Source organism: Microcaecilia unicolor, unplaced genomic scaffold, assembly GCF_901765095.1.
Source record: "Microcaecilia unicolor unplaced genomic scaffold, aMicUni1.1, whole genome shotgun sequence".
NCBI classification, from domain to species: Eukaryota; Metazoa; Chordata; class Amphibia; order Gymnophiona; family Siphonopidae; genus Microcaecilia; species Microcaecilia unicolor.
Genome location: NW_021963420.1, coordinates 43212 through 65642, shown reverse-complemented (window position 1 = coordinate 65642; position 22431 = coordinate 43212). Strand labels below are relative to the sequence as shown.

The 22431-nt window shown below is 46.2% G+C and overlaps 1 protein-coding gene across 1 annotated transcript in view; it reads right to left on the bottom strand.

The window, feature by feature from the left end:
- LOC115459310 (BTB/POZ domain-containing protein KCTD9-like) overlaps positions 1 to 22431 on the bottom strand; it is a gene marked incomplete at its 3' end in the record, with an annotated part of 49601 nt that overhangs the window by 24765 nt on the left and 2405 nt on the right. Inside the window, exons 2-4 of the mRNA XM_030189156.1 lie at positions 20981 to 21102; positions 20000 to 20043; positions 2960 to 3056 (exon numbers count right to left, since the gene is read on the bottom strand). Coding sequence (XP_030045016.1) covers positions 2960 to 3056; positions 20000 to 20043; positions 20981 to 21102 — 263 coding nt within the window. The remainder of the gene's footprint in view (positions 1 to 2959; positions 3057 to 19999; positions 20044 to 20980; positions 21103 to 22431) is intronic.

The window sequence follows — 22431 nt, the reverse complement described above, 5'->3', positions numbered from 1 at the left end:
CAGAGAGAGTGGCAAAAGCACAACTCTCTCCAGTCGCGGAAAAAAAGGAACTGGCGGGAGCGGTCGCGTACGGGCGGGAAGACGGCCGCGCATGCGCGGTGGGCGTGCCCTGCGTCCCGACCGTCCCGCGAAGCTTTTTTCCGGTTGGTGGGGGCTGCCGCGGACGTCACCCAGTCGTGAGAACAAGCAGCCTGCTTGTCCTCGGAGAATAAAGATGAGACATGGCCCGAGACACTTTACAGGGCATATCTGGCGAAGCCCACTCCTGAGAAACCACGTCCCTCAAGTCCTTATTCATAGGAGAAGACCGGGCCAACTGACGAATCCCTTTGACCAAAAGGACCACCTGCTTTGTCTCACCTGCAGTAAGGTCAGCCGGTTCAAATTTAAGAGAGTTGTGGTCACCTGATCGATGAGTTCGGACAATTCGTCCCTATGAAAAATTCTAACCACCGAGGGGTCCTCCCCCAGTAAGGGATTCTTTTTCCTGGCCGGAGGCTAAAACCTCCTCTTCTCCAAGGTCACTAAGTCCTCCTCAGACCCCGGAAGGGAACCAAACTCCACCCCCCCCCCGCCCAGTCTAAATGAGGCATCTTGGGGACCACTGGACCTGCAGCGTCATCGGCCAAAACTGACTGAGGAGGACCCAACTTCCAGGCTTGAAATAAAGACCAAATAAAGTCTGGAGGAAAGCCCATACCCCCTGTGCTGTCCTGACCCAGCAACAGGGCAGCAAACATCGAGGGTGACTGATCCACCGCACGGGAGGGATCCAAGATGGTGGGGGTTGCTGCTGAAAATGGAACCACTGAAGTCCCCGCTATCTGTGAGGCTGACTCTGTGCTAGATGAACTGGCTGTGGGAACCTCCGCCGATAACTGAGGGAGCAGTAAGGAAGGAGTCTTCGGCTCTACACAGAACTGGCACTGAGATCCTGGCGTCTCTAAACTCCGTCAAGAACACATGCGGCACTGGAGCAGCTTGCCCGACGACATGAAACGAAGCAAGAGGAGACAGCAAGAAAAACCCCAGCACCGGAGACTCCCGCTGCCACTAAATGAAGGGCACTCAAGGCTGCCGCATGAGAACGATAGCCGAGGCACAAGGCTGTCCACCCAGGAGAGGAGGACTGGGGAAGAGACCCGGCCACCAGGGTGTGACACCCCTTGGGGAAACGGAGCCCCACTGGACTCACACCCCAAAGCTGGAAACCAAGTACAGGGTAAGAAAGAAAATAGATGAGGTTTTTTTTTTTTTTTAAACCTATTCACCAATGAAAAGAGAAAAAAGAACCCCCAGAAACCCCAGGGCCCTACCAGACCAGTCAGGATGCACGTCTACCCTCTGCTGGAGACTGAGAAATACTGGCTGGTAGGGACTCTGCACAGGTTACATATACAGTATTCAAAGCTCAGTGTTCTCATTCTCCCTCTGCTGGTAGGTGTGCATAACCCAAGAGTCTTGATCGGTCTGGAGGGTCACTGAGGAAACACAGTTTGCTTTCTTGGCCGTTGCTGCACACTAAACAGAGGATTTCAACATATCAGCAATGACACCTAGATTCTAGGGTCTTAAAAAAAAACACATTTAAACTTTGGAGTAGGTATAAATGCCTGGGCCTACTTTCCCTGGGATTAAATGTTATAGAAACAGATACATAGGTTGCCTTTATAAAACAAAACAAAAAAAAAATGTAGTCTTTCACTATTTAGGTGCCCAAGAAATCTGACACCTACCCAACTATCTCTCTCACGTTCTTTTTTAGAAGATCATTATTTAGGATCATCATATAAGAAACAAATCCCACTTTCAAAAAATATTTTAAATAGAACTTTTTGATGCATGAAATTATTATAAATCCGTCCCATCAAAACACAAAAATCATTTAACAAAATGCTTTGGAAAACAATCCTCCTGATTGACAGTGTATCAGCACATTCATAAATAATTTTTTTCTGAAATTGAGTTTATTAGTCAGTCAAAAACTTAGCTTTAAGTTGTGGGCTTCAGAGTAGCCTCTACAAGATCTATGGTTACCAGTGCCACACAATAGATTCATTGGTATTCCTGGGGCAGAGAATGAGCGGAACTGTGATCAGGACTTGTGCATATTTTTATAAAATACATGAATGTCTGTGGTAATTCTCATACATGCAAAGTTACTCCTGCCTAAGAGAAGGTGTAGCTCTATTAAGGAGATTTTGGGAGGTTACTTTATAAAAGCACACGGGTTCAAGTGTTGCCCATATAAAAACACAAACCTTAGAATTATTAGGAATTAAGAAATGTGCTGCCATGAAATTTAGCAATTGAGATTCTATAAGCAGGACCAAAGTGTTATGTCCCGACAGACCTACGATTCAAAATGTGATTGCACTGGCAATTTGTTTTTTTGCACACATTTAATGGAACAGTAGCTGATAAGTGCCTTTTGGACTAGTTTGGACTAGAATATGTTTTCTATAAATTTATATATAAAGAACACTAAAAGGGACTTTCCCTTTTAATTACAACAGTGGAAAAACTTTAGGTGAAACCTCTGCATTAATACAATATATTTCACTGTCTTTTGGTATAATTTGATTTAAATTGTACTATAATGCTGAAATGTTCTTTGTATTGAAGTTTACACTTCTTTTGGACATAGGGCATTTATAAATAGATACGTCTTGCACCTATATATGCACCTTGAATGCCTAGGAACCTTTTTATGAAGTTATCTTCACAGAAACAATCCCTCCCAATCCTGAACAAATATCTGATGAAATCCAATGGGGTCATTTCATTTAGAACCCATGATAGTCATATATCAAACATCAGACTGCACACATCAAATTAAGAGCCAATAAAAATTGTCTTTTCACTTGCACTTCTTCAGAAACTGAATTCACTCCAATGTGAGCGGGAACAGGAGAGGGACAATGTTGTGCACTTCTCTGTACTGAAGTAGGACTCCTACCGTGTAGTAGTAAAGCTTCGGCCTCCAACATTTAGTGTCAGCCAGTCTGTATGGGAGCCGTAAACTTCCTCAGAGGCCTTCATGTCTGCTTGAGGATCTATTCAAAAGAAACAGGTTGAATGGTTTGCCACAGATTTACACATGTAACAAACAAAACACATTGCTAACAGAAGTAGTTACATTTGGCAGGTGACGTTCACTTTAGTTGATCTGAGTGCCTTAGGTCATCTATAACGGGAAAGGGATGCCTAAGTTTGCCCATTAAAAAAAAACTCAAAGAGCACTAAGCTTTTTATAAATTAACACATTAAAAAACAAACAAAAAAAAGAGAGACCACTATCACTAGGATATTTATACATATTAACCAGCGCTAAACATATGTATAAAACAGTGCTACTTACAGGTGTAAGTGGTAGATTTTGTATGCCTGAACAGCAGTTAAGTCATTCTCGGAAACTCTCCCCCCAAGATGATGGTTTTCAATGCTAGGTTGGAGGAGTAGGACTTACCTAATAAGAAATTAGCTAGGAGCTATACAGGACTCAAAGTGGTGTAAATACTAACTGGTAAAATATGGAACTAGGGCTGTACAATTAACATGTTAAAATTATTAACGCAAGTTACATAAGAGTAGCCAAACTGGGTCAGACCAATGGTCCATCTAGCCCAGTATCCTGTTTTCCAAACAGTAGCCAAGCCAGGTCACAAGTACCTGGCAGAAACCCAAACTGTGGCAGCACTCCATACTACAAATCCCAGGCCAAGCAGTTGCTTCCCATGTCTGTCTCAATAACAGACTATGGACTTTTCCTCCAGGAATTTGTCCAAACCTCTTTTAAACCCAGATACATTAACCGCTGTTATCACATCCTCCGGCAAAGAGTTCCAGAGCTTAACTATTCATTGGGTGAAAAATATTTCCTCCTATTTGTTTTAAAAGTATTTCCATGTAACTTCGAGTGCCCCCTAGTCTTTGAACTTCTGGAACGAGTTAAAAAAAATTGGTTTACTTTACACGTTCTACACCACTCAGGATTTTGTAGACCTCAATCATATCTACCCTCATCCGTGTCTTTGCGAAGCTGAAGAGCCCTAACCTCTTTAGCCTTTCCTCATATAATCATTTTGGTTGCTCTTCGAGCCTCTTCTAATTCCACTATATATCTTTTTTGAGATACGGCGACCAGAACTGAACGCAATACTGAAGGTGCAGACGCACCATGGAGAGATGCAAAGGCATACTATTTTTGGTCTTATTCACCATCCTTTTCCTAATAATTCCTAGCATCCTGTTTGCTTTCTTGGCCACCGCCACACACTGAGCAGAAGATTTCAGATTATTACCTACAACGGCACCTAGATCTTTTTCTTGAGTGCTGACCCCCAAGGTGAACCCTAACATCAGGTAACGATAATTTGGATTATTCTTTCCGATGTGCATCACCTTGCATTTGTTCACATTAAATTTCATCTGCCATTTGGATGCGCAGTCTTCCAAATTCCTAAGGTCTACCTGCAATATTTCACAATCCGCACGTTTTAACAACCTTGAATCTGCAAATTTAATCACCTCACTTGCCACTCCGATTTCGATATCATTTATAAACGTTAAATAGCACCGGTCCCAGTAGACATCTCCACTGCTCACCCTCCTCCATTGAGAGAAATGACCATTTAACCCTACCCTCTGTTTTCTGTCTAATAACCAATTCCTAATCTACACCAGAACCTTGCCTCCTATCCCATGACTAATTTTCTCAAGGGTCTCTCATGAGGAACTTTATCAAACGGTCTCTGAAAATCTAGGTACACTACATCAACTGGCTCACCTTTACCCACATGTTTATTCACGCCTTCAAGAATGTTAACGCATTAATTGAGTCAAGCTGCTTGCTCCTGGTTTCACACTATCTTTTCTCCTCTTCACTTCCTCCCTCCAGCACATTTTTCTCTCCTACCGCTGCTGCCTCCCCTTCCCGGTGCTCCTGCAGATTGTTCTCTCTGACCTCCCCGTCACCACCACCGCCACACACCAGCAGCCTTTTCTCTCCTGCCACCCTGCTTTCTGGCATCTCATGCCCCCCCCCCCCCCCAGTCCTCCGAAACTTGCCTTGTACACATGGCAGCATTAAGCACACGCTGCTCCACTCCTCTGTAACCGGAGCCCTCCCTCTCTAATATCCAGCATCTTCTTCCTGTTTCCTGCTGCAGGAGTAGGTCACTAGAGTGGGAGGGCTCCAGTTACACGGGAGCGAAGCAACGTGTGCTTAAAGCCATGTGCACAAAGCAAGCTCGGAGGGCCGCGTGGGCGCAGGGGAGAAGAAGCTGCCGGTGTATGGCAGTGGCAGGGTGGTGTAAGAGAGCAAGCTGCAGAAGCAACGGGGGGGGGGGGGGGGGGGGGGGAGGCAGTGGTAGCAGAGAAAAATATGCAGGAGGGAGGAAGAGTCTGGGAGAGAGTCATGGGGTGGTAGGAAAGCACAGGCTGATGGTGCGGGAGGGAGGGAAGGGAGAAGCAATACGAGAGAAAAATATGCCAGTCAGGGAAAGGGAAGGAAATTCAGACCAAAGCATCCTATCTCCTCATTGGGTTGTATTTGGAAATGAGATGGTGCCCATAGAGAGGAAGGGAAGAGAAGAGAGGCGAGGACAGACTGAAGGAGAGAGGAGATGGTGACTGTGGATGAAGGGGAAGGGGAGAGGATTCTCTCAAAGCAGATATAGGGAGGAAGAAAAATGGCAAAAAGTTGAACGTGAAAGATGTATATAGGAGGAGAGAAGAAATAGTGAGACAGGAGGCCCTGAAAACAGAGTTCAGTGTACAGACAGAGGAACAGAACCAGAGACAGGGAATAAGATGATTAGAAAAATAAAATCACCAGACAACAAAAAGGTAAGAAAATTATTTTATTTCCGTTTATTAACTGAAGTACAGTATGTCAGTTATTGGGAACTTACATCTGCAGTCTATATTTTGCACTATACAGGTGAAAATGTAAGGGGGACACTTTACAGCACCCGATTAAAAAAAGTTAATCACACCCAATTGCTAGATTACATTTTTTTTACAGCAATTAATCATGCGATTAAAACTTTTCATTGATGTGCAACCCTATATAGAACATATGCACTTTGACAATCACCCAGAACTTACTCCCTTGAAATCTCTGTATGCTGCCATCTATATGTCTTAAAATATGACAATTTACACAAATACACGTGTGTGTCAACTAGGGCTGTACCAAATATTCATATTCGATTTGGTCCTGAATAGCGCCCTGAATATATTAATTTGTATTCAGCTGAATAGCGATTTAAATTTGAATATGAATAATGCAGGGCTCCTCTACTAAATCCTACTAAAATAAAACACTCTCTCTGATTTCACATTGTTTCTTTTATTATTTATGTTAAAGCTCAAGGTGAAATTAGATCTTACCTGCTAATTTTCTTTCCTCTAGACCCTCCAGACCGGTCAAGACGCATGGGTTATGTCCTCCTACCAGCAGAGGGAGACTGAGAAACACTGAGCTTTTGAATACTGTATATATAACCTGTGCAGTACATTCACTAGCCAGTATAACCCTGACAAAGCAGAGAAAAAAACAATAACACCAACTAGAACTAATAACCCCGTACGTGGTCATTGCCAACTGGACACTTTCTTCATATCCTTCATTGTGCCCTTCATCTAGTGTGTGCTTCCACAGGTGGACTAACAAACACGGTCACACCTGACCAGACTTATACAAACCAAGTTTGAAACCATAGAAATCACACTCAACAGCTGCCAAGATAGAACAACCGACTACAGACCTCTTGGCCTACAGTACAGACAGGGCGGGCCTTGACCGGTCTGGAGGGTCTAGAGGAAAGAAAATTAGCAGGTAAGATCTAATTTCACCTTCCTCCACGACCCTCCAGACCGGTCAAGACGCATGGGACGTACCCAAGCAGTAATATCTTAAGGGCGGAAACCACGTAGGCCCGAGGTCAACACCGCAGCCCCAAACCCTGCCTCTTCCTTGGCATGCACATCAATCCTGTAATGTTTAACAAAAGAATGCAATGACGACCAAACCGCCGCTCGACAAATATCTAATGGAGGAATCATACTACTCTCCGCCCAGGAAGCCGCCATACCCCTGGTAGAATGAGCCGAAAATTCCTTAGGGACCACGCGGCCCTTCAGCAAATACGCCGAAGCAATTGACTCCTTCAACCATCTCGCTATCGTAGCTTTGGAAGCTGCCGCGCCCTTCCTTGCCCCACCATGGAGAATGAATAAACGATCAGAGAGCCTATAGTGTCGAGTTCTGGAAATGTAACAGCGCAAGACTCTTCGCACATCTAACTTGGCCAGTCGACGCTGCTCTGCATCCCCGGCCAAATCACCTAAAACTGGCAAGGAAATCACTTGATTCACATGAAACTCTGAAACCACCTTGGGCACGAAGGACGGCACCGGGCGCAACGAGACCTTCTCCTTGGAAAAAGACAAAAAGGGCTCTCTACAAGACAAAGCCTGAAGTTCTGACACCCGCCGAGCTGAAGTAATAGCCACCAAGAACACCGTCTTTAGGGACAGATCCTTATCTGAAACAGAAACCAAAGGCTCAAACGGCGGCCTCACCAAAGTATCCAAAACGAGATTCAAATCCCACGGAGGCACCATCCGCCGCCGGGGCGGGCGCAGTAACTTAACACCCTTCAAAAATCGAACCACATCAGGACTAGAAGCTAACGACTTTCCCTGGAGCTTCCCACGGAAACACGACAAAGCCGCTACCTGCACCTTCAAAGACGACAAGGCCAAACCCCTGTCCATACCATCCTGTAAAAACTCCAAAACATCTGTCACCGACGCCCGAAAGGGAAGAACCTGCCTACCTGCACACCAATGCTCAAAAACTCTCCAGACCCGGACATACGCCAGCGAAGTGGACTGCCTACGCGAACTCAACATCGTATCGATAACTCTGGCAGAAAAACCTTTCTTCCTTAACCTGTGCCTCTCAAGAGCCAGGCCGTAAGCGAGAACCGATCCGGATCTGGCATAACTATCGGTCCCTGACACAACACCCCTGAATCTGACAGCGGCAGAGGATCCGCTATCGCCAATCGCACCAGATCTCCGTACCGCGGCCAATTCGGGGCTAACAGAATCACTTGTCCGGGGTGTCGAGCGATGCGCTGAATCACCCGACCGACCAACGGCCATGGGGGAAACACATACAGCAACTCCTGCGGCCATGGCATTAGGAGCGCATCTATGCCTTCCGCTCGAGGATCCCTCCGGCGACTGAAAAACCTCTGAACCTGAGTATTGCGGGCCGTTGCCATGAGATCCATCACGGGAAGTCCCCAGACCGACACAATGCGATTGAACACCGACCGATGAATCGACCACTCTCCGGGGTCTAGAGCATGCCTGCTTAGGTAATCTGCCTCCACGTTGTCTACTCCAGCCACATGTGCCACGGAGAGCGCTAGAAGATGAATCTCCGCCCATTGACACAACAGCGCCGCCTCCTCCGCGACCGCCTGACTCTTTGTGCCCCCCTGACGGTTGACATAAGCCACGGCGGTGGCGTTGTCGCAAAACACCCGGACTGCTTTCCGTACCAGCACACTCTGAAACGCCAGAAGCGCTAGCCGAATGGCCCGGGTTTCCAAATGATTGATGGACCACTGAGCTTCTACCTGAGACCAGCGTCCTTGAGCTACCTGACCGAGACAATGAGCTCCCCAGCCCTGAAGACTGGCGTCTGTGACGAGAACCACCCACTGCGGAGCCTCCAACGGCATTCCCTTCTCCAGATTGCCTGGGTCTAACCACCACTGGAGACTGAGGCGTGGGGTAACCGGCAGCTGAAGGCGTACATCCAACTCCTGCGACAGCGGCGCCCACCGACTGAGAAGAGCTGACTGCAACTGCCGCATATGCGCCCGGGCCCACGGAACTACCTCTATGGTGGCTGCCATCAACCCCAGGACTTGCAGGTACTCCCGGGCCGTCGGAGCCGCCCTTGACAGAAATAGTCGGATCTGACTCTGCAACTTGCGAATCCGGGGGCCCGGCAGAAAGACCCGACCGTTCCTGGTATCGAATAGAACCCCCAGGTACTCCAGCGACTGCGACGGCACCAGGTGACTCTTGCCAAAGTTCACTACCCAGCCCAGAGACTGAAGAAAGTGCACCACTCGAGCAGTCGACTCCTCGCTCTCCGACTGGGACTTTGCCCAAATCAACCAGTCGTCCAGATACGGGTGCACCAGAACCCCTTGCTTCCGCAAGGCCGCCGCCGCCACTACCACCATGACCTTGGAAAAGGTTCGAGGAGCCGTTGCTAGTCCGAAAGGCAGAGCACAAAACTGAAAATGCTTCCCTAAAACCGCAAAACGCAGAAATCGCTGATGAGCGGCCCGAATGGGGATGTGCAAATAAGCCTCCGTCAGATCCAAAGACGTGAGAAACTCCCCTTCCCGCACCGCGACAATGACCGACCTCAATGTCTCCATGCGGAAAGAGGGGACTCTGAGGGCTGCATTGACTGCCTTCAGATCCAAGATAGGTCGAAAGGCATCCTCCTTCTTTGGGACCACAAAGTAGATTGAATAGCAGCCCAAGCGGCGCTGAGCGGCGGGAACAGGGACCACCGCCCCCAGACTGATCAGCCGCGCCAACGTGTCTCGCACCGCCGCCCGTTTGAGTCTCGAAAGACAAGGGGACTCCAGGAACCTTTCGGGAGGCGAGCCGTCGAACTCCAGAGCGTACCCGTCTCGCACCACTTCGAGGACCCACTGATCCGATGTGATTCGGGCCCAGTCCTGGTAAAACTGACTCAGCCGAGCCCCTACCCGAACCAGGGTCTGGACCCGCACACCTTCATTGTGAATTACGCCCCGACACCTGTCCTCCCTGTCCTCCCGCGGAGAAATCACGGCCTCCGCGCCGATTCCCCCGAAAGGACTGAGTTCGCTGGAAAAACCGACCTCTAAAGGCCCCACTAGTCCTCCCGGGCCTATACCGGCGAGCCTCCTTAAACCGCCCTCGGGAGGAAGTACCCCTGAACGCCGCCTTAGGACGAAAATCCGGAAGACGAGGGGGGCCTTGGCATCGCTGAGACCTTTCACCAACTTATCCAAATCCTCCCCAAAGAGCATGGACCCCTTAAACGGGAGAGAGCAAAGCTTCGCTTTGGAGGCCGCGTCCGCGACCCAACCTCGCAACCACAGTGCCCTACGTGCCCCCACCAGCATAGCCATATTCTTGGCCGAAGCACGGAGTAAATCATAAAGCGCATCAGACAAAAAGGAGGATCCCATTTCCAATTTGGCTAATTCCTGAACCCCGGAGGTCCCAACCTCCACCGAGTCATCAAGCAGCTTCTCGGCCCAACGGAAACACGCCCTCGCAACCAGCCCCCCACAAATCGAGGCCTGCAGGGCCAGGGCCGACAAATCAAAACTCCGCTTGAGGAAGGCCTCAAGTCTCCTATCCTGGGGATCCCGGCGAGCAGTCCCCCCGTCTACCGGTATAGCCGTGGCTTTGGTGACTGCTGTCACCACCGCATCCACTGTGGGAGCCTTAAAGGAATCTCTATCTTCCTGTGGGAGCGGGTACAGCCTAGACATCGCTTTAGACACTTTACAGGGAGAATCCGGCGAATGCCACTCTTGAACCACCATATCCCGGATGTCCTTATTCATGGGAAAAGACCTAGCCTGCCGCTGAATCCCCTTAACCAAGGGATCCACCTGCCTAGCCTCCCCCAAAACCGCCTCTGGCTGTTCGAACTTAAGGGTGGAAGAAACCTGCTCAATGAGTTCCGCAAGCTCCTCCCTGTGAAAAATTCTCACTACAGAAGGATCCTCCCCCGGGACCACCAATTCCGGCTCTTGAGGACCCTCAAACCCCTCAGGATCCGCGCTATCACTCAAGGCCCCTTCAGATCCTACAGGGGAGAATCCCTCCTCGTCGTCCCACTCAAACCGAGGCCTCTTAGTCGGAGCCGCACTAACCCCCTCCCCTAAAGGTGGGGGTCCCGACTTCCAGGCTTGAAACAGGGTCCATACAAAATCCGGAGGAAAACCAACTCCTCCTGGACCCTCCGGCGCCACCTTCGGAGCCGATCCGGTAGCAGCAGGGCCGAAAACAGCTGACTCCGCGGGGCGCGCGGAATCCAAAATGGCGGCCGTTCCCGCCAAAACTAAATTCGTTGAAACCGGCCCTGCCGAAGTTGCTGCTACTCCCAACACCCCCGAACTAGCTGGGGCCTCCGCTATTAACACAGGGGGTGCCGCCACCGGCGCGACCTGCTTCGGTTCGCCGCACAGCCGGCACTGACCTCCCGGCACCTCTACACCCCGACGCGAGCACGCGCGACAGCGAAGAAGTTTGCCCGCCATAACTTCAAAGCACTGACCGGCGCAAACACTCTCTCACAGCTTTCCCCACAATAATTATCCGCCCTGCTCTCTCTCACTCTTTCGCCAGTAATAGGAACGGGCCTGCCGTCTGTTGCTATGTAAACAAAGCTGCAGACGAGTCTTGAAGGGATATTACCAACAAGGCTGCAGACGGCTCTTAAAGAGATATTACCAATTTCTCCTTGGCAGCTGAAAAGTGGGGGCTCTCAAGGCTACAATACTAGAAAGCAGCCGAGGCACAAGCTGCCAGCGTCTCCAGAGAGAGCAGCACAGGGGGAGGGACCTGAAAACAGGTGTAACACCCCAAGGGGGAAACTGGGCCCCACCGGACCCAGTGCCCCGAAGCACTTTTTTTTTTTTTTTTTTTTTCACGTACAGGGAATACTCCAAACCAATAAATAAGGAAATAAGAGGAGAAACCCCCTTAACTATATAACCAAACTACCTCACCAGACTATTGAAGACTGCACAGGCTGTCCATCTACCTCTGCTGAGACTGAGAAAATACTGGCTAGTGAATGTACTGCACAGGTTATATATACAGTATTCAAAAGCTCAGTGTTTCTCAGTCTCCCTCTGCTGGTAGGAGGACATAACCCATGCGTCTTGACCGGTCTGGAGGGTCGTGGAGGAATGCCCATTACTGGTACTCTGTATTCATATTCTGCTGAATAGTATTTTTCATTATTCATATTTGGTCCAATAGTAAAATATGTATTCGGTACAGCTCTTGTCTAAACAGTGCTTAAGGCTTCTAAAGTTCATTCACGTTTCTCATTTAACAAGAAACTTTCATTATCTAAGCCAACAGGTCAGTTTTGGGAAGTGCCATGTGGAAAATCCTAAGTTAGGCCTTCCACTCCCAGGGCCAGGAATGCTACAAGACATTCATTTGTGTATATGTTGAAACAGTAATAGACAGACTGACTATGGTGTGGCCTAGCTGACAAAGTCTTCTGTCCCTCTCTCTGCTAAACTGTCCTGTGTCCACAGTGCCTCTTCTAGATCTGTTAATCCTTTCTTGCCCTTGTCATAAGGTGAAAGGAATGTAAACAAAGGAGATGAAGGATCTCTGTCACCAGTTAGTCAATATACACTTTCTCCTAAGCAACACTTTCTACCCCTTCCTTAACCCCAACATATCAAATTGTAATTTGGCCTTTACAGCTACAATGTGCATTTTAAAAAGCCCACTTAAATACTTGGTCAAATCTTCCAGTACCATCATATCTGTGTACAGACAAACATGTTTCAATGGGTCAGAGTCAACATGAATTTAGCTGAGGGGGGGGGGGGGGGAAGTACTGCCTCAATGCTCTGCAACAGTTTTTTTGAAGGTGTGAACAAATATATGGATAACGGTGAGCCAGATGATGCAAGTACATAAGTATTGCTATACTGGGACAGACCAAAGGACCATCAAGCCCAGCATCCTGTTTCAAACAGTGGCCAATCCAGGTCACAAATACCTGGCAAGATCTCAAAAAAGTACAAAACATTTTATGCTGCTTATCCCAGAAATAAGCAGTGGGGTTTCCCCAAGTCCATTTTAATAATGGTCTATGGACTTTTCCTTTAGAAAGCCAGTCAAACCTTTTTTTTTTTTAACCCCGCTAAGCTAACCGCATTTACCACATTCTCTGGCAATGAATTCCAGAGTTTAATTACATGTTGAGTGAAGAAAAATTCTTTGATGTGTTTCGTTTTAAATTTACTTTTGTAGCTTCATTGAATGCCCCCTAGTCCTAGTATTTTTGGAAAAAGAGTAAACAGATGCTTCGTGTCTACCCTTTCCAATCACAGCATACCTAGACTTTCAGAAAGCTTTTGATAAAGTTCCTCATGAAAGGCTCCTGAAGAAAATAAAAAGCCATGGAATAGGAAACCATGTCCTGTTGTGGATTAAATGAATTTTCTCACAGAAGGTGAATAGTGGAGTACCACAGGGGATCTGTATTAGGACCAGTGTGTTTTAACATTTATAAGTGATCTGGAAATGGGAAAGAGATCAAATCTGCAGACGACGCAAAATTATTCAAAGTTGTAAACTGCATGCAGACTGAAAAATTGCAAGAGGACCTTGTGAAACTACAAGGCTGGTATTCCTCCAAACAGCAGATGAAATTTAATGTGGACAAGTATAAAGTGATGCACATTGAGAAAAATGACAAAAAATGATGGCAACATCATGCTAGGTTCCACATTTGGAGTCAGCACCCAGGAAATATCTAAAGGTATCATCATGAACAATACACTGAAATTGTATGTCTAATATGCAATGGCAACAGCAGACAAAGAAGCAAACAGAACATTAGGACTTAGGAAAAGAACACAGAAGGAAAAATTAACTCCCTGATAATTCTTTCCTTTAGTCCCAAGGGATCAGTCCACACCAACCACCAGCAGGAGGAGATAGAGAACATTAATGGAGTTGTGCCTTATCCTGTGCACAGCAACTCAGCTAGTATTTGATAAAGCACTGAAAAAGGTGACAGAGAAAAAAACTCCAGCCTCTAGACAGAAAAATAACCATGAAATATAGAGCAAAACTCATGCCTTAGAAACAACAGAACCAGAACAATACACACACACACACAATTTAATATTGGAAAAATCAGAACCATTGCAGAAGGGTGGGCTCTGGACTGATCCTCTGGAACTAAAGGAAAAGAAAATTAATTTTCCTTCTATTATGTCCCAAGGATCAGTCCAGACAAATGGGATGTACAAAAGCAATCCTTAAGTGGGGAGGGACCGATATCCCTGCAGTAGGAACTGTGGCCCCAAAAGAAGCATCAACTCGAGCAGACGCATCCAGAAAGTAATGCTTAACAAATGAATGAGACCATGTCGCTGACCTACAGATCTCTGCCAACGCAATCTCCCTAGACTGCCAAAGAAGATGCCAAAGACCTGGTAGAATGAGCCTTAAACATGTATGGAAGCAGATTTACCCCTCAGAACATAAGCACAAGAAACAGCCCCCTTAAGCCAGCCATCAAGCCACAGTTGGCTTTGGAGGCCAGGAAAGCCTTCCAGGGTCCTGCAAAGAGGACAAAAAAAAAAATGATCGAAACACCTGAAATTGTTGGTAACAGTAAGATACCGCATTATGCGCTTCACATCCAACAGCCTCAGGGAAGCATATTCTGCAGAATAGACCTCCCTGGTAAAGAAGGAAGAAACATTCTGTATCTCCTTTTCATGTCAACCAATCTTCCGGAAAAAGGCCAGAACCATCCCTATCGACACCAGAGTCAGAAAAGCGGAGAAAGGGATCCCTGGAAGAGAAGCTCAAAAACTCTAAAGGCAGATTTTGTAGTTGCCATTTTGTCAGCAAGGAAAGTGCGATCTTTGGTAGTTGCCGAACAAAGGGGGCTCAAAAGGGGTCAACTACAGAGCCTTAAGAACCACTTGAAGATTCCACTGACGACAAAATTTGCGGACAGGGGGAGATATAGATGAATGACTCCTTTAAGGAACCGCACAATAATCAGTTTGAGCAGCCAACAAAGCATTCTGTATTTTGACTCTATAGCACGCCAGTGCTGCCACCTGAACCTTGAGCAAACTACGAGCCAAGCCTTTTTTGAATTCCTCCTGCAGGAAGGATAAAATTTAAGACAAGGAAGCACAAAATGGAGAAAAAGCACTCTGTTGACCAGCTCAAAAGTTCTCCACACTCTTGCATAAGAAGTGGCTCACTTTCATGATTGCAGCAATGTATTAATGACATCCTCCACGTAACCCTTCTTCCTTAATCGTGCCCTCTCAATAGCCAGGCTGTAAGATCAAGCGGGAGGGATCCTCCATCAGTACTGGACCTTAGTGCAACAAGCCCATCTGTGGAGGGAGAGTCAACTGAGGCGCAATCTGAAGACAGATGAAATCCGCATACCGAGAAATCCTGTGCAAAGTCCTTCCCTCGAGAAGCCATGGAGGAAACATGTAAAGGAGGCTGTCTGATGGCCAAGACTGTACTAGTGCATCCATTCCCAGGGAGTTCTTCTCCCTGAAGCAGCTGAAGAAATTGTGGACCTGTGTATCGAGTCTGGATGCTATGAGGTCCAGAACTGGAAGGCCCCACTGTGTGGAAATGAGGCAAAGTGCAGTCTTTGACAGTTGCCATTCTCCTGGGTCAAGAGACACTGTGCTGAGTAAGTCCGCTTGCAAGTTCAGTGAACCCACAATGTGGGACACTGAAATTAAATTGGAACGTTCATTTCCACCCACTGAAAAAAAGATGTACTCCTGGGCTAGGGACACACACACACTTTATTCCCTCTTGTCCGTTGATGTAAGAAACCGCTGTCACATTGTCCCAAGACCACTCACACTGGCCTCCTGTGAAGAGGCACAAAGGCCAGCAGACCTTTCCAGACAGCTCGAAGTTTCAATCTGTTGAAGGATCAGGAAGCCTCCACTCTCGACCAGCGGCCCTGTGCAGAGTGGTGGAAATAATGGGCTCCCCATCTAAAGAGGCTGGCATCGGAGATGAGAACACACAGACTGGAAATTTAAGGGTATCCCCGCCCGCCTGTGCAGGAAGAAGCCACCAAATCAAACTTCGTCTGGCTTGAGGCATCCATAGCACCAACTGGTCGTAATTCTCCCCGAGACTGGAGACCACTAGCGCAACAGGGAAGACTGTAGGGGCCACATATGGAATTTCACGCAAGTCAGGACATCCAAAGTCGCCGGCAAAGAACAGAGAACCTGAGCATAATCCCACACCTGTGGCAGGAAAGAGACAGAAGTCTGAGAATTTATCATCAGCTCAAGCTCAAATGTTGAGGAAGAGAGAAATCTTGCCCGCTGTGGTATCAAAGTATGCTCCCAGAAATCCCAGGGTCTGGGTGGGGGGTGATATGTCTCTTGCTGTAATTCACCACCCAACCCAGGGCAGAAAGAAGACAGAGAGGACAGCTTGTATACTGTGAAGGCTCCCAAATCAGCCAATCATCCAGGTAAGGATGGACTTGGATCCCTCACCTGCGAAGAAAGGCTGTTACCACCACTGTAACATTGGAAAATGTGTGAGGTCAAAAGGCATGGCCGTGAATTGATAATGATCTCCCAGGATCGCAAACCAGAGAAACCTCCAAATCAGGATATGAAAATAAGCCTCCTTGAAGTCCAATGAGGCAAGGAACTCCCCTTGAGGACCAAGGCTGTTACATATCAAAGAATCTCCATGTGTTAAGTGCATCCAGGTCACTTATTCACTCCTCTGAGATCCAGAACTAGGTGAAAAGAGTCTTTTCTTTGGATGACAAAATATATGGATCAACCCATGCCTGTTTCTGCCGGAGGAACGGGCTGAATGGCCCCCAGTCGCATTAAAGATGCTAAGGTAGTTAGAACTGCTTGAGTCCTTGCAGAGCTGCTGCAAGGGGAAAGGAAGAAAAGATCTGTGAGTGGCTTAGAAAATTCTAGCTTGTAGCCAAGCAGAACGATATCTAGGACCCATTGGTGATAATGGTCCACTTCTTGTAAAAGCAGGAAAGATGCCCACCTATGCCTATATACTAAGAGTGAACCTCAACCCTGTCATTATGAGGGCTGCGAAGAGGGAGAGATTCTTGAGATAGTGAGAAGAACTTCTTGCCCCCTCAAAAGGAAGACCAAATCTGAGGAAAGAGGTTTTTGAGAAGTACTAGCCTTCTCTGGTCTATACCTCCGCACTTCTCGAAAATGAGAATTAACCACCTAGAGATGAGGCTTAGGCTTGTCCTCAGGTAGTATCTGGACCTTGGAAAATCTCAGGACTTTAACAATCTGCTCCAAATCTGCATCAAAGAGTAGCTTACCTCAAAAAGGCAACTTCGTTAGACGAAATTTGGATGTCACATCAGCAGCCCAATGTCTCAACCATAGCCAGCGTCGTGCTGAAACAGCCAAGGCCATACTTTTAGCCGACACTCAAAGAATATCATAGAGCGTCTGACAAATAGGACAACCCTTTCTCAAGGGAAGGGAGAAAGTATGGAGGCGAGTCCAAAGTAGAATTGCTGAATCCACAATAAAGAAGCCCTGGCTATAAAGGAAGAAGAAATTGCTGCCTGAGAATTTAACACAGCCATTTGAAAGGCAAGCTTCAAGAAAGCCTGAAGCTTGCAGTCATGCACATCCTTTAATTCAGTGCCGCCTTCAACAGGGATAGTGGTACGTTTAGTAAACAGCCATGATAAGGGCATCCACCTTAGGCAGAACATCCTCCATGTAACCCTTCTTCCTTAATTGTGCCCTCTCAAGAGCCAGGCTGTAAGACCAAAGCGGGAGGGATCCTCCATAAGTACAACAAGCACAAGGTGCAACAAAGCACATCTGTGGAGGGAGAGTCAACCGAGGAGCGATTTGAAGACAAATGAAATCCACATACGAAGGACATCTGGGCCAATCCAGAGTTACAAGAACGACCTTCCCAGGATGATGAGAAACCCTGTGCAAAGTCCATCCCACAAGAGGCCACAGAGGAAACACGTAAAAGGAGGCTGTCTGTACTACATGTGGAAAGTGCTTTATAAAATTACCCACATAATACATGCACAAATTTAGACCTTCTTTGGAGCAGGTATAAATTTAAGCAAAAGAATTGTTTGCACTATTAGGGATAGTTCAGAGAACCTCTCTTTATAAGATGCAACATAGATGCTCATGTGCCTTTTTAAACAGGCACTTATCTGGATATTTAACATATGCATCCTGTTATAAAATACCCTCTAAATAGGTCATCATGTGTTCAACAGACAGCAGGGTTAAATGGACATTTTCTCAATGCAGGGTGAACAGTGGAGTGCCACAGGGATCTGTACTGGGACCGGTGCTATTTAACATTTATAAATGATCTGGAAATTGGAACAAGTGAGGTGATTAAATTTGCAGATGACAAACTATTCAAGGTTGTTAAAACGTATGTGAACTGTGAATAATTGCAGAAGACCATAGGAAATTGGAAGACTGAGCATCCAAATGGCAGATGAAATTTAATGTGGACAAATGCAAAGTGATGCACACTGGGAAGAACAATCCAAATCATAAATTACTTGATGCTATGGTCTACAAGATCTGAGTGGTGTAGATCAAGTAGGAGTGAATCAATTTTTTTACTCTTTCAAGAAGTACACTGAAGTTGCATAGAAATACTTACAAAAAATGGGAGGAAAATTTTCTACTCAAATGAATAGTTACGCTCTGGAACTCCTTGCCAGAAGATGTAGTAACAGCAGATAGCTTAGTTGTGTTTAAACAAGATTTGGACAAGTTCCTGGAGAAAAACGTCCATTGTCTGCTATTGAGAGACATGGGGAAGCCTCTGCTTGCCCTGGGATTGGTAGCATGGAATGTTGCGACTATTTGGGTTTCTACCAGGTACCTGTGACCTGGAGTGGCCACTGTTGGAAACAGGATACTGGGCTAGATGGACCTCTGGTCTGACCCAGTACAGCTATTCTTATGCAACTTGCTAATGAAATTCCAGCAAAATGTAGAAGATGGGGCGGAGCTACAGCTCTGGATAGTAATTTTATACTAAGAATGCCTATTTTATAAAGGCTACATAAATGCCTATTTATTTTTTTTATACCTGAATAAACCTACACCTTTGGTGTAGGTATAAATCTGTGCATGTTCTCTATGCACTGCATGCATTTTATGAAATGCACATGCACAAAATTGCAGCTCTGCCCAAACTATGTGCCCAATAACATCTATGTGCACATTCCATGCACCTATTTATATGCTTGTTTGTTTATCCTTACGCAAACAAGAAGAGCATTTGGCTTGTAATACATGCAGATTAATACTTCATAAAAAAGTGACCTCCCTCCCCCCCAAAAAAGAAGAGATGTCATAAAGAAGCATTTTAAGACAAGCATGTTAAAACCAACATTAGTTTCTTTAATAAATCTGACATTATGCTGTTTTGCCATTAGCATTTTAACTGTTTCTGTCTCATATAAAAGCTAAAGACTGAAAATTCTCCAAATCCAGCATGAGGGAACTAAGGCCAGTGCTGGACACATGTCTATGGTCTATATACCGCAAATGGGATGAGTAGTGAAGGTTTGACGACTCCCAATGTTGTACACTTTAACGCTACATACTGCAAGTTAGGGTGCTGTGCAGTTCAGGGGAGAGGTGAAGACATCTTGACCAGTAAGCTGAATACCGTCAACAATACTTGGGGATATATGGCTATAATCAAGGTGGTTTCATAACAGGAGAAAGCATGATGTCACGTGGCTGAAGCCAGTCTCCACCCAAGGAAGTTTTAATTCTCCCCAATGCAGCTGCCATCATCTTGGTACACCTGAAACAGTGTAACTGATAGGGCAACAAGCTCCACCTACTGGCTTCAGCCCACATAATGAGCCAGACAGGCTCATGCCATCTCCTGTGATCAAACCGCCTTGGATATAACAAAGACTATCATGTTTGGCTGTCTATATGTGGTTCACATAGTGGAGACTTGCCAACCAGTGTTTAAGCATAGGTGGCTGTGGCCCCCAAAGAGAGATGGGTATGCCTCTTGACAACCTTGTTGGGCAAAATGGATAGACTGTGCAGGTCTATCTGCCATCATTTACTGTATTAATAGCTGTACTTACCAATAAAAGGTTCTCCTTCACATACATATAAGACATCATCATCTCTGAGAAAAAAAAATACACATTCACGAGTCAGAAACTAATCTTTAATTTATTTGGATTTATTTACTGCCTTTTTGAAAGAATTCACTCAAGGCGGGTGCACAGTAAGAATAAATCAAACATAAGCAAAAGACAATTAACGAAGTAAAAATATTCAACAATATGTATATTTTTAGAGTGCAATTATTCCTCTCAGGTTTAGTAGTCCAGCCACAATTACCTGGAAATTAATAATCCACTCAAGGCTGCAACAGTATAATTTCTCTCGTCTATCTAGACTCCTTAATTCCACAGAGCAGTGCACTTCCTCTGAACAAGTCAGGAGACCACAATCACAAAAAAGGTTTGGTTATGAGAAAGCAGCTCTCTCTTTTATTCTATACTCACCAAAGCAGGCAATACAAGTTCATTAGAAATGGCAATCAAAGCAATCAAACCTGTCTGCGGGGGCCACCAGCCCCCCAGTCAAGTTTTTAGGATACCCCCCCCCCCCAAAGGCATATGCATGAGACAGATTTGCATATAATGGAGGTCACAGGCATGCAATCTGCCTCATGCCCATTCCTTATTGGGGGGGGAGGGGGGTTATCCTGAAAATGTAACTGGCAGGTGGCCCCAGGACAGGTTTGACAACCCGAGGTAAATGATTTCATTGTTAATATTTCACATCATTTTTTTTTCTGATCACTAAAAAGTGTATATTGCAATCGTGGGCTGATTCTTCACCTCCATCTCATGCAGTGTGGCATAATTTTATGCATGAAATGGCACAATGAGTGGCTTTATCCTCTCAGGTTCCTCAATCACCGCTGCAGCGTTGTTATCGAGATATCTGGACTAGATATGCTACCACATATCCCATGGAGGGTAGACAGGGCAGTGGCTACATCATTTCTAACTAGTGGTAGTAACATTCAAGAATTAAAAAGCTCTGGTTACCTAATCAAAGCGATGTCATCAATGAGTCCTCCTTTCCCGTTATATATACTGGCAGCTTTTATTCCAAGCTTACTACTGGCAGCAGACAGTAAATCCGAAAATGACCCATAAACAGCAACTACCTACAAATACAACGAGGACACAAAATCTTAGCACAATCTTGAACCATATTAAGTAACTTTAGCAGGCCACGTAAAGGTTTGGGAGTCCAAGACAACACCTATTTTAGAGCTAAGTGTCTCATAAAACCTGTCAGAACTGTAAGTGTATTTGGCTGAAATATATTTAAACTAGCCGTTGAGCCCGTGAAAACAGGCAACTTTTGGAATGGGGGGGGGGGGGGGGGTTTCTGAACCCCTCCCCCCGGAGTCGCTGCCGCTGCCCCTCCACCCGGCCCGAGCAGCACTGTAAACTTACATCAGCATGCAGCAGCAGGCACATCAGCAAAGCTGCCGTCGGGGCGGGCTTCCTTCTCTGCCTGTGTCCCGCCCTCGTGTGATGTAACGTCAGCGAGGGCGGGACAAAGGCAGAGAAGGAAGCCTAACGGCAGCTTTGCTGATGTGCCTGCTGCTGCGTGCGATGTAAGTTCACAGTGCTCGGGCCAGATGGAGGGGCGGCGACTCCGGGGGAGGGGGGGCAGTTCCGACGTCTGCAGCATGCCAGTAGAGTCTTCCCTCTCTATCCCGCCCCCATCATCACGTATTGAAGCGGGGGTGGGGCAGAGAGGGAAGTCTCTACTGCGCATTTGCGAGTGAGTACGGTCACTCGCCCTTTATATGTTTGATTTAACAATCAAATGCTTACTTTGTGACTTCATCAGCATGATAGCCAAACTGTGCCTGCCAAAAACCAACACGAGTTGCATAAAAAAATGTACCAGAGGGGTGGGAGTTGACTTGTTCATGATTAATCCATTTATTTTTTCTTACTATGAAAATTAGAGGACTTGTTTGATGTTTATTATTGATGGCTTTAATAAACATGATATAAAAATAAGGTGATGAGAAATTCAGGCACGTTTGATTGGTAAAAATATTAGAACTTTCCTCAGGCAACTTTTTCAGTCATAATGACCCCCATCAACAATGCATTCAGTAGGTTCCACAGTCTATGGCCAGTACTTACAATGATGTAGAATTGTGGAAAATGTAGTACCTCTTCTACGACTTAACAGAGTCACTCAAATTGCTTTTAAAATGTATTAAAACAGCAAATAAACAGGATCTCTGTTTAAGACAGTTTACAAAAATGTGCCTTGTCACCATGTGTACTTTTGTGCGCAAATGCTGTTGGGTAATTTTATACGAGCCCTTTCAAGCAAGAAAAATCCTTATAAAAATTACCTCCATTAATTCTATCTTAATAGCTACTAAAATTATTTTCTTGGTGGGGGGGCGGGGGGAGGGGGAGGTTTTCAGTAGTAGTAGTAGATCAATGGCTATTTTTCCATA